At 43.7% G+C, this 12762-nt stretch overlaps 1 protein-coding gene across 3 annotated transcripts in view; it reads left to right on the top strand.

The window, feature by feature from the left end:
• Positions 1–442: 442 nt before the first annotated feature.
• The window catches only part of DDHD1 (DDHD domain containing 1), a 125396-nt gene continuing 113076 nt past the window's right edge, over positions 443–12762 (top strand). For 2 of the 3 annotated variants that reach the window (XM_006872364.1, XM_006872362.1), the window contains exon 1: positions 628–1474. In XM_006872364.1, coding sequence (XP_006872426.1) covers positions 628–1474 — 847 coding nt within the window. Of the gene's footprint in view, positions 1475–12762 lie in introns of all 3 variants that reach the window. The other variant, XM_006872363.1, reaches the window with a different exon arrangement.

The raw sequence follows: 12762 nt of genomic DNA, 5'->3' as shown, positions 1-12762 counted from the left end.
TAGACTGGAACATGGTGCCCTTGTGTAGGCTGACAATTCTGGAAGGAGCCAGAACCAGGTGACTGAGCAAATTCCTCTGAGGATGCAGGTGGGCCTACGGCCACAAAAGCTGTGGCCCTCTGGACTTGTTTAAGCATCTTAACCCAGATTACAGAGAAAAGTGGGGTAAACCTTCTCTACATCTGGGCAGGTGCAGAGGCAGCTGTTCAGGGTGATGAGAAGGCAGCACGAGCTGGGGGTGGCGGAAAAGAACTGGAGAAGCTGAAAGGTGACCTGGTGACCCGAGTTGACCCAGCACCCAGGACAGAAGCAGCAGCGACTACTGCCCGCTAGAAGCGCCAGCGGAGGAGGGCTTTCCGGAGTGGTGCGCGCGACCGGCGGGGCGGGCCCTGCGGCCCAAGCACCGCCTACGTCGGGCTGCGTGACAATGGGCGGGCCGTGGAACGCGCCTGCGGCGGCCGCGAGCCTCAAAAGGGGCGGAGTTGCCGCCGCTGCCGGCGCAGCCCGGGTCGGGATTTGAAAGATTAAAAATTCCGGGTGGAGAGGGCGGCGGCGTTTAATGTGTGGCGGAAACGCTGGGGGCCACGGCTCCGCGTTGGGCCGGGCAGCCGGCAGCGTGTCGGCACCATGAATTATGCGGGCCGCGGGTTACCGCGGAGCCCGGAACATAACGGCCGGGGCGGAGGCAGCGCCTGGGAGTTGGGCTCGGATGCGGAGCCGACGTTCGGCGGCGGTGTCTACTGCTTTGAGCACCTGCCTGGTGGGGACCTTGGCAACAACGAGGTGCCCCTAGCCCTGCTGCGCGCTGACCCCGGGCTGCACTTGGCGTCCGGCGCCGAGGACCACAACCACCACCTGGCGCTGGACCCCTGCCTTAGTGACAAGAACTATGACTTCAGCTCGGCCGAGTCGGGCTCCTCACTGAGATACTACAGCGAGGGCGAGAGCGGCGGCGGCGGCGGCAGCTCCTCGTCACTGCACCCGCCGCAGCAGCCTCTACTGGTGCCGTCGAACTCCGGGGGCGGAGGGGCGGCGGGAGGAGGGCCGGGAGAGAGGAAGCGCACCCGGCCCGGCGGCCCGGCCGCCCGGCACCGCTACGAGGTGGTGACGGAGCTGGGCCCGGAGGAGGTGCGCTGGTTCTACAAAGAGGACAAGAAGACTTGGAAGCCCTTCATCGGCTACGACTCGCTCCGCATTGAACGCGCCTTCCGGACCCTGCCGCAGGCCACGGGCGCCCGGCCCCAGGCCGAGGACCCAGACAGCGACCATGTGTGCGGCCCGGCGGCCCCCGCAGGCCCAGCCTCCAGCTCCGGCGAGGACGATGACGAGGATCGCGCCTGCCGGTTCTGCCCGCGCGCGGCGAGACAGGAGCCCGAGTTGGAGGAGGTGGTGAACATCGAGCCGGTGTGCGTGCGGGGCGGACTCTACGAGGTGGATGTGACCCAAGGAGAGTGCTACCCGGTGTACTGGAACCGTGAGTAGCTGGCCGGGGCACGGTTGGCGGCGGCCCCCAACCAAAAGCAGGCCGCGGTTTGGGCGGGATGGGTTGTACCTCCAGGGGCCAAGACGCCCCGGGTGGGTTTGGCACTTAACTGCAGCGGAGAGGGGGGCACGTGAAGCCTGGCGTTGGGTCCCGGCGGAATGGAGACCGTGCAGGGAGCGCCCGGCTGGCGAAGGGTAAATGAACAGATGCCAGAACCCAAGCTCTTTGGGATCAGCAGGAGAGGAGACCGAATGCCGGGGTCGAATCTCCCGAGTGAGCCGACAGCTGCTGCCATCCCCTGGAGGTGATCCAGGAATGGATCCCCAGCACGGAAGGTTGAATTTCGTGTTCCTACCAGAGCTTTGTCCACCTGGGGATCTGATTCGGTCACATCTACCTTGAGCTGCCTATGATTTAAATAGCAGTGTATTCTCTGGGGTGGGAAGGTGTGAGAGGATCTGCATGAGAAACAACAATTCATTTATGAATTCAGAGGAGAAAATTATTGTTTGGCGGGAAAGGAAGGGCAATAGGTGGTTCCCACGGGAGAGAGAAGGCGAGCACTTTTCACCTCTGACCAGTGGGTTTGGCATGCTCGTGTTGACTCTGAATGTTAGTTTTCATGTTTTTATTTTTGCCTCTTAATCTTAAAAATATACAAGGCCTATACTTTGATTTCCTAATTTGTAAAGTGAGGCAAGTTGTATCTATCTCATAGTTTTGTAGTGGAGATAGACTGAGATAATACTCAGTAAGGACTTGGAACTCTTACATACAGGTGTTTTGCAAGGTTAACATTCAGCGCTTATTCATTAGACATCAACACAGATTTATAATTAAATTAGAATAAAATATGTTAGTGCATGTAGGAAAAGGATACATATGTAATATACAGCTGATATTCTTTAGGTACAGAAGCTATTAGCTACCAGATATTTGTAATACATAATTTTACTTCAGATGAGTCCAACATCCTAACTTAGCTATCTTGTTGTTCTTGTTGGTAAGTACCTCGGGGTCTGTTCTGTTAGTTGATTGTAATTAGCCTTAGGTTCTCCATACATCCCACAACATTCAGCTTAATTATCTGGATTTGTGATTTAGCTTCCTTTCTATACATTTAGTGTCTTATGGGCAGAGTCCATCACCTATCTTTGTATTCTCATAGGACCTAGTGCAATAGATACTCAGTAAAGAGGTATTGAATTGCATCAGCAATTCTGATAATGCTAAAAAATTCATGTTATCATGAGTCACTAAGATAGCAATTACAATGTTTGTCAGATCACTAAATAAAATAAGCATGGCAGGAAATAATTTCTTACTACAAGTTGACACTGAAGGCTTTTGCTACCATTTTTATAAGGTCAGAATAATATAGGGTTTGTCACATCACTCCTCTTGATTATAAGTTCACAAAGGACAAGTTTAGGAGCCCTGGTAGTATAGTGGATTATGAGCTGGGTTCTGCGAGTTCAGTAGTTTGAATCTACCAGTCCCTCAGAGGGAGAAAGATGAGGCTTTCTGTTCCTGTAAAGATTTGCAGCCACGGAAACGCTGTACAGAGTTGCTATGAGTTGAAAGGATTCCATAGCACTTAGCAACAACAAGAGCAAGTTTGGGGAACTCATTGGCTCTGTAGGATAAACACTGAACTTTGAGCCACAAGGTTGGCAGTTCAATCCCACCAGCCTCTCCTTGGGAGAAAGGTGAGCCTTTCTACTCTTGCAGAGTTTTACAGCCTCGGAAATCCTGTACAGGGTTGCTATGAGTTGGTACCAACTCCACAGCACTTAACAACAAGGGCAAGTTTATACATATGGACATCGTGAGTGGAGCTGACTCAACAGCATTTAACGGCATCAAAGGCTGGGTATTCTTGTATTCATTCATACATCCATCGTATATTCACTTTGTTCATTTTTATTGATTATTTGTATGTGCTTGTTTCCTGTAAAAAGCATTAGGGAAGGTAGAAAAAAGGAAAATCTTTCATTCAAGAACTTTTCACCTAATGTTTTGTATGTATTTACTATATAACATTTTTTCCTGAAGATAGATGCATAAGAGCCAGAAAGGTGGATAAAATGCAGGTCGTCCTTGGAGAGGGAACCAAACATCAAAAGATGAATCTTACCCATAGAACAAACTATATTCACCTATTTGTGGATAAGATTATTAATGCTGGTATAGCTTTCTTGTTTACAAATGATTCTCTCATTCATTATTTCTCAGTATTAAGTCAGTGCTAACATTCTGTATATTAAGAAATGGACTCAGTGAAATTAATGAACTTGTTCAAGGTCACTCAGCTAGAAAGTAGTAAATCAGTTTATAGACCAGTGAGGGAATACAGTACAGTGTCTAAGGGTCTAAGCCACCCAAGGAGGAGGATGTCAGGAAAGCTTCCAAGATGTGAGACTGAGGCCTAAAGGATATATTGCTAAGCAGGAGAATGGGGAAGGTGGAAGGAAAGGCATTCCAACCAGGCAGGGTCACACTTGCAGGGACATAAAAATGAAACTGCATGGCATTTTGAGGAACTGGTGGCTGTAATGTCAGAGGCTAAGATGCATTGGACTGGCTTGGGGAACAGGATAGGGAATGTGTAGGGAGCACTTGTATGTGAATGACTCATTTGGGAGAATAGCTAGAAAAGGGACAAGGGTAGATGTGTCATGCTAAGGAGTTTGGACTTCATCCAGTGAATAAAGGGAAAACAAACAATTGGAGTCCTGGTATGGCACTGTGGGATAAGCACTGGACTGCTAACCAAAAGGTTGTTATTGTTGTTAAATGCCATTGAGTCGATTCTGACCCATAGCGACCCTGTATAGGGTTTCCAAGGAGCAGCCGGTGAGCTAGAACCACCGACCTTGCAGTCTGGCACATTAACCCACAACATCACATACAGGGGATGGGGAACCTTTATTCTGCCAAATTTTATCACATCATTCATGGACCATAAAAAATTATCAATTTAAAGATCATTGTTGTTGTTAAGTATCAGTGAGTTAGTTCCAACCCATAGTGACCCTGTGTAGGATTTCCGAAGAGTGGCTGGTAAGCTTGAACCACTGACCTTGTGATTCAAACCCTTTGTAGTCCAGTGCATTAACCCACTCAGCCACACCAGGACTCCAGTTTAAAGATTAACCTGCTGTATTTAGTCAAACATTTAAATTAACTCATCCTTAATGTGATGGCCACATAACCACCACCACCAATGTGATGGCTAAGGAGCTCTGATAACGTAGTGGTTACAAATCGGGCTGCAAACCACAAGGTCATCAGTTCGAAACTGCCAGCTGTTCCGCGGGAGAAAGATGAGGCTTTCTGCTCCCGTAAAGACTTACAGCCTCGGAAACACTGTACAGGGTCGCTAGGAGTCAGAAGCGACTCCATAGCATATAACCACCAATGTGATGGCTAGGAGTCCTGGTGGGTGCTGTGAGTCAATGTGCTGGACTGCAAAGTTGGTTTGAACTGCAAAGTCAGTGGTTCAAGTTCACCAGTCTCTCCTCAGAAATCCTACACAAGATCACTATGGGTCGGAACCAACTTGACAGCACTTAGCAATAATAGCAACAATGAGATGGATGGAACTACAGTTGCCTTGGCAGGGCCAGACCAAATGATTTCATGGGCCTTATAAGGAGCTCTGGTAACATAGTGATTATGAATCGGGCTGCTAACCTGAAGGTCGGCAGTTCAAAACTACCAGCTGTTCCACAGGAGAAAGATGAGGCTTTCTGCTCCTGTAAAGATTTACAGCCTTGGAAACCTTGTGCAGGGTCACTATGAGTCAGAACCAACTCCACAGTACTTAACAACAACAACATATGGCCCGCAGACTGGACCTACTCTACCCCTGCTATCCAGGGTCACTGTGAGTCTAAACTGACTCTATGATATTTAACAACAACAACCACCACCAGTTGAAGGTTCTCTATCCCAGGTGATTGGTGACAATAATGGAGACTGGATTGAAGAATTGGAAACAAAATACCAGAAAGATAGTGTCTTAAATAAAGTGAGGACTTTTTGAAATAAATTTTTGTAGTTTTTGTAAGGATGAGGCTTTCTGCTCCTGCAAAGATTTATAGCTGAAGAAACCCTATGTTGTTGTTACATGCCATGAAGTTGGTTCCAACCCATAATGACTGTATAGGGTTTCCAAGGAATGGCTGGTGGGTTTGAACCACCAACCTTGGAGTTAGCAGCCCAGTGCTTATTCTACAGCGTCACACCAGTCAGGACTCCAGAAAACCCTATACAAAGTTGCTATGAGTCAGTACCAACTCATTGGCACTTAATAACAACAGCAACAAAGATGAGTGCCTTACATAAGTTAACCCGAAAGGAAACATGAACATGGTGTTTTTGAGTCTTCTTTCCTAAATCAGGTGTAGCTAGTAGGCTAATTATAGGTTATAGGACAAGCGCTGGACCACAAGGTCGGTTTGAATCCCAAGGTGGGCGGTTCAGACTAACCAGCCACTCTTTAGGAGCCCTGTATAGGATTGCTATGAGTCAGAACCGACGACAGCACTTAACAATAACAAACAGCATAATAACAACACTTTTTTCATTCCATTTTCACATTTTCTACATAGTTGTCTACATGGTAGAATCTTACGGATATCCAAGGTCCTCAGAAGAAGCTGCAATAAAAATACTATTAATCATCCCATCTCATAATTTACCACTTCTCACAAAATCTTTTGTAACTTTGCTAATGAGTTCTTCAAGTTTGTATGTATTATGGAAGCATGATCTCTTCAACCCATGGTCAAAAAGAAGGGTTCTTATGATACTTTCCTGCTTTTGACTTTCTCCCCATTTTTTCTTTTCTTTTTAAATCTTTATGGATAGTGGTAAGCGAAGATTTAAAAAAAAAATTCAACAAGTTCCTTTATAGCTTGGTGGTTGGATTCCATTGGTGGTCATTTAGACTTTGTGACTTGATTGAGCCCTACAGCTGGGTATGGGCTATTCCTGGCTTAAAATATGCTAATTAGCTCTTCCTTTTATACTCTTACTACTAGTTACAGTTTGAATCAGTTTGGGGCACACAAATCAGAAGAACAGAATTTGTCTTCTGTTGATATGAAGCCAATTTTACTACATATGATAAAAATTTTAATTATAGGAAATTTGGCTTTGCTTTATTGTATGTTTAGATGCTTTCTCTGTCTGTATCTGGATATTTAAGATAAAAAATAAATTGTTACTGAGTAATGGCTAAATGTTCTTCCTAAGCTACTTATACCTACCTTAAAGGCTTGTTTTGAGGAATAATGTATATAAAGTGCTGTGATAGTAGTTGGCATAGTCTAAGTACTGGATAAAACAGTGTACTTTATTTGTAGACATTCCAAAACCCATAGCTGTGAAATCATTTTGATACAGGCAACCCTATAGGACAAAGTAGAACTGCTTCATAGGATTTCCAAGGCTGTAAATCTTTACAGATACAGACTGCAGCATCTTTCTCCCGCAGAGTGTGGTGGCTTTGAACCACTTACCTTTCATTTAGCATTAAGAACGTAACCACTGTGCCACCAGGATTCCTTTGTATAAATTCACATGGAGGTTGTGTCAAGTGTCTGGATTTATTGACCTGCATCTCATCAGAGGTGAAAGTATATTTGCTAAGAACGCTGGCAAGAAAGTGGCTAAAACATTTAGTAATAGCTGATGAGAGCACATGTATAGCATTCTAGAGAAACTTGATGAGCTTAGAAAGTATAATCTCATAGCATTTCTGATAGCAGTAATGTAGTATACATTAGGGAGGAGTATTAGTTTCCATTCATTGACTAAAGGGATTTACTTGACCAAATTTTTATATGAATGTAGTGTAGTTTCCAAATACAGTCATATAAGCCACAACTTCCTCCTCTTCCCACTGGTATACATATGAAGTCTTAGTGCATTATTTTCATTCTAAACCATTTTCCGTTTTAAACACTTTAAAACTAACCAGTTGTCTTCACAATACATTGTAATGAAAGGAAAATAATATTCCCAGTAACATGAAGTAGAAAATTAGGGCTTATTCCGTAAGTACCCAAATTAGCATGTAGGTGTAACAATTTCTCCTAGGCCTTTGCCATTCAGTCCTTTTATGAGGCTCAGGGCATCATGAGAAAGTTATGAGCTCAAGGTGTAGAAAAACATTCTTGATCAGCTTCTGCCTCCAAAAAGCCCTGGTGTCATAGTGGTTAAGCACTTAGTTACTAAGCAGAAGGTCAGTGGTTCAAACCCAACTGCTGCTCCAAGGGAGAATGATGAGGCAGTTAGTATCTGTAAAGATTACAGCCTTGGAAACCCTACGTGGCAATTATACTGTCTTATTGTGGCGCTGTGGGTTAATGTGCCAGACTGCAAAGCTGTTTAAACTGTAAGGTCAGCGGTTCAAGCTCACCAGCTGCTCCTCGGAAACCCTATAGAGGATTGCAATTGACTCGACGGCACTTAACAGCAACAATAGGGTGCATGTTGTTGTTGTTAAGTTCTGTCAAGTAGGTTCTGACCCACAGCGACCCTGTGTAGGGTTTCCAAGGAGTGGCTGGTGAGCTTGCATCACCAACCTTGCAGTTTAAACTGACCTTGCCGTCTACCACATTAGCCCACAGCACCAAGTTCATTCCAATTCATAGTGACAGAGATGTAGAACAGAACAAAACACTGCCCCATCCTGTGCCATCCTCACAATTGTTACATGTAAACCCATTGTGGCTGCCATTGTACAACCCCGTGCTGTTGGAGTTCTTACTCTTTTTCATTGACCCTCCACTTTACCAAGCATGACATCCTTCCCTAGGGTCTGGTCCTTCCTGACAACATGTCCAAAGTACGAGAGCAAAATCTCGCCATCTTTGCTTCTTAGGAGCAGTTGGTCCCACTTCTTCTAGAATAGATTTGTTCATTTTTCTGCCAGTCCATGGTACTTTTAATATTTTTTGTCATCACCATAATTCAAATGCACTGATTCTTCTATAGTCTTCCTTGTTTATTGTTCATATGAGGTCATTAAAAATACCATGACTTGGGTTAGGCGTAGTCCTCAAAATGACATATTTGCTCTTTAACACTTTAAAGAAGTCTTTGGCAGCAGATACATCCTTTGGTTTCTGGACTGCTGCTTTCATAAGTGCTGCTTGTGGATCCAAGTAGAATGAAATCTCTGACAACTTTTCTCTGTTTTTGTTTTCTTCCGTATTGAAGGCTGCATTCCTCATTCTTCATTAGTAAGTATTTCAAATCCTTTTTTGCTTTCTGCACTTCTTCCAAAACAGATCTATTGGTTCTTTTGGCAGCCCATGGCACATTCAATAGCAACCCTTTGCACATCAGAACGAAACACTGCCCCATACTGGGCCTACCTCACTACTGTTGCCACGCTTGAGTCCATCGATGCTGCCACTTGGCCAGTCCATCTTGTTGGGTGTATTATTCTTTTTCTCTGACCCTTCACCTTACCAAACATGATATCCTGGGTTGGGTTTTTTTTTTTTTTTTCGTTTACCCCCATTTATCACTGTATGGTTTCTGCTTTGCTGAGACATTTGAAGTCTGGAATCTTAGAGTTGGTCAATTTTGGTAGACAACAAAGAAAGCCTAAGTGTGCTGATCTATGAATCCAGAGAATTATGGACATGGGAAAAAGCATTAGGAAAGTGGGAAGGGTGAGGGAAATAGGGAATGACAAAAGGGAAGAACACGCTCAGCATTTCTCAAACTGGGGGAACTGAAGAAAAAATTCAAGCCTCGACTTTTGTTATTGAAAGATTCACTGGGCAAATTATTGAATGATGCAGAATGCATCAAGAAAAGATGGAAGGAATACACAGAGTCATTGTACCAAAAGGAAATGGTTAATGTTCAACCATTTCAAGAGATACCATATGAACAAGAGCCAATGATACTCAGAGAGGAAGTCCAAAGTGCATTGAAAGAAGTGGCAAAGAACAAGGCACCAGGAATTGATGGAATAAAAATTGAAATCTTTCAAGGAAGTGAGGCAGCACAAGAGGCACTCACTCATCTCTGCCAAGAAATTTGGAAGACAAGTATCTGGCCGAATGATTGGAAGAGATCAATATTTATGCCCATTCCAAAGAGAGGTGACCCAACAGAATGCGGAAATCATCGGACAATCTCTTTGATATCTCAAGCGAGTAAAGTTTTGCTCAAGGTAATACAGAAACGGCTACAATCATACATTGACAGAGAACTTCCAGAGGTTCAAGCTGGATTCAGAAGAGGCCGTGGAACGAGAGATATCATTGCTGATGTCCAATGGATCTTGGCTGAAAGCAGAGAATATCAGAAGGATGTTTACCTGTGCTTTATTGACTACGCAAAGGCTTTCGATTGTGTGGATCATGACAAGCTATGGACAACATCGAGAATTATGAGTATTCCAGAACACTTAATTGTACTTCTAAGAAATCTGTACCTAGACCAAGAAGCAGTTGTTCTAACAGAACATGGGAACACTGAATGTTTTAAAATTGGGAAAGGTGTGAGACAGGGTTGCATTCTTTCACCATACTTACTCAACCTGTATGCTGAGCAAATAATACGAGAAGCTGGGTTCTATGAAGAAAAACGTGGCATCAAGATTGGAGGAAGACTCATTAACAACCTGCGATATGCAGATGATACAACCTTGATCGCTGAAAGTGAAGAGGACTTGAAACATTTACTGATGAAGATCAAAGAGCACAGCCTTCGATATGGATTACATCTCAATGTCAAGAAAACAAAAATCCTCACTACTGGACCAATAAACAACATTCTTATCAATGGAGAAAAGATTGAAATTGTCAAGGACTTCATTCTTCTTGGATCAACTATCAACACTTGTGGAAGCAGCAGTCAAGAGATCAGACGACATATTGCACTGGGCAAATCTGCTGCACAGGAACTTTTTAAAGTATTGAAGAGCAGAGATGTCAGCTTGGAGGACTAAGGTGCGCCTGACCCAGGCCATGGTGTTTTCAATAGCCTCATATGGATGCAAAAGCTGGACAGTGATTAAGGAAGATCATAGAAGAATTGATGCCTTTGAGTTGTGGTGTTGGAGGAGAATACTGAAAGTGCCATGGACTGCCAAAAGAACCAATAGATCTGTTTTGGAAGAAGTGCAGCCAGAGTGCTCCTTGGAGGCCAGGATGGCTAAGCTTCGTCTCTCATACTTTGGACATATTGTCCGGAGGAAACAATCGTTGGAGAAGGATCATGCTGGGTAAGGTGGAGGGTCAGAGAAAAAGAGGAAGACCTCTAACGAGATGGATTGGCCAGGTGGCATTATTGATGGACTCAAGTGTGGCAACAGTAGTGAGGTTGGCCCAGGATCGGACATTGTTTCGTTCTGCTGTGCATGGGGTCACTATGAATCAGTTCCGACTCGATGGCACCTGACAGCAACATCCACAGGAAGCCTAAGGTGCAGATTATTCACAGAAGAAATGGAAAGGTAATCTCTTGAGTGTAGAAGTATCTTTTCTTAAGACCTTTATTGTTTTAAACAGTAGAGTTTAAACTGTGCATGTTATCCAGAGAAACTGTCAACACTGATAAAAAATAAAGATACAGACTGTCCCTTCTTTTTAGCCATGATTTTTTTTAAAAACTTACAATTCTTCTCTTTTGAGTCTGCATTGTAAAAGGCAAATTGTGCCCACAATGATGTTGATTAACAAGTGAATGGATTAATGGCATGAAAAGGATAATATAGATACTTTTTGACACCATTGGATTAAGAGACAAGTGAAATTTAAGGTAATGAAAAGTAGGAATTGCCTATATAAGCAAACCTAAGAAAAACACTAGTAAAATGTACTTAATTTTATAAAATTGATTCTAATTAGCTTTATGCACTGCTTTTCAATTTTACCAGGTTACCATGCAATAATAGATTATGTACCCAAACTATATCTAGATAATCTTTATGTGTTTTTCTTATATTTTCAAAAAAAAAAAACTCTATTGAATACCTGCTGGGGCCAGGACCAAACCAAACCAAACCTACTGCCATCAAGTTAATTCCAACTCATAACGATCCTGCGGAACACAATAAAATTGTTCCTTAGTATTTCCAAGACTATAAACCTTTATGGAATTTGAAAGCTTCATCTTTTCCCCACTGAGTGCTGGTGGGATAGAACCGTCAACCTTGTGATTAGCAGCCCAATACTTAACCCACTCAAAACTCCTTGGGGCCAGGACAGCCTTTGGAAAATACATTGTGGTTTGTACTTCTGTATCCCATGTCCTCATATATCTGGAATCTTTAAATATAAATTCCATCAGATTGGATGGCTTTTCCAAATAGTTGAGAGCTAAGCCTTTCATTGCTGGAATATAATTTTAACTATTAATGGAAATTGCTCTGATATGACTAACTTTCCATTTGACTCCTTCTCCAATGGACCATCAACAGAACATTGATGCAAGAACAACCCTTAAGATACATGATATGGAGCAAGAACTGAGTATCCTATGCTAAAATATAAGATTTCAAAATTATGTGCCTTAAAATTTATTGTTGTTGTTGTTGTTGTTAGGTGCCGTCAAGTCGGTACCAACCCATAGTGACCTTATGCTCAGCAGAACGAAACACTGCCTGATTCTGGGCCAACATCACTACTGTTCCCACACTTGAGTCCATCCATGTTGCCGCTTGTCCAATCCAGCTCGTTGAAGGTCTTCCTCTTTTTCTCTGACCCTCCATCTTACCAAACCATGATATCCTTCTCCAGTGACCGGTCCCTCCTGATAATAAGTCCGAAGTATGAGAGACGAAGTTTGGCCATCTTGGCCTCCAGGGAGCACTCATTACAAATTATCAACTTAGTATTTTATTGGCCGAACCCATTACCCCTCATCCATCGTCCCTGTGTCCCCCCACCCCCACCCCAGTCTATAGAATTGCTTCATGGTAGGTCCAGGATGTCCTATATCCACCATGCTTTTAGTTAAATTAGCATTTTAACATCTGGTATATATTTTAACAGTGAATGTATATCTGTTAACACTTTTTCTTGATTGGGGAGAAAGATGTACCTTCTATATAGAGAATATCTCTAATCTTGGAATGCTGGATTGAATTGTTGCAGATTTTCATTGCTTGGAAGGATTCTATCTTTTTTGGAGAAACATATCACCCCTCAAAGTATGATGTCTTTGTTAAGTGTCATCGAGTGGGTTTCAATTCATAGCAACCCTGTGTATGGCTTCTGATGAGCAACTGGCTGCATGCCTTC

This window comes from Chrysochloris asiatica, unplaced genomic scaffold (assembly GCF_000296735.1).
Source record: "Chrysochloris asiatica unplaced genomic scaffold, ChrAsi1.0 scaffold00194, whole genome shotgun sequence".
In the NCBI taxonomy this organism is placed as follows: Eukaryota; Metazoa; Chordata; class Mammalia; order Afrosoricida; family Chrysochloridae; genus Chrysochloris; species Chrysochloris asiatica.
Note: the sequence above shows the minus strand (reverse complement) of the source record. Positions and strands in the feature narration are given on the sequence as shown.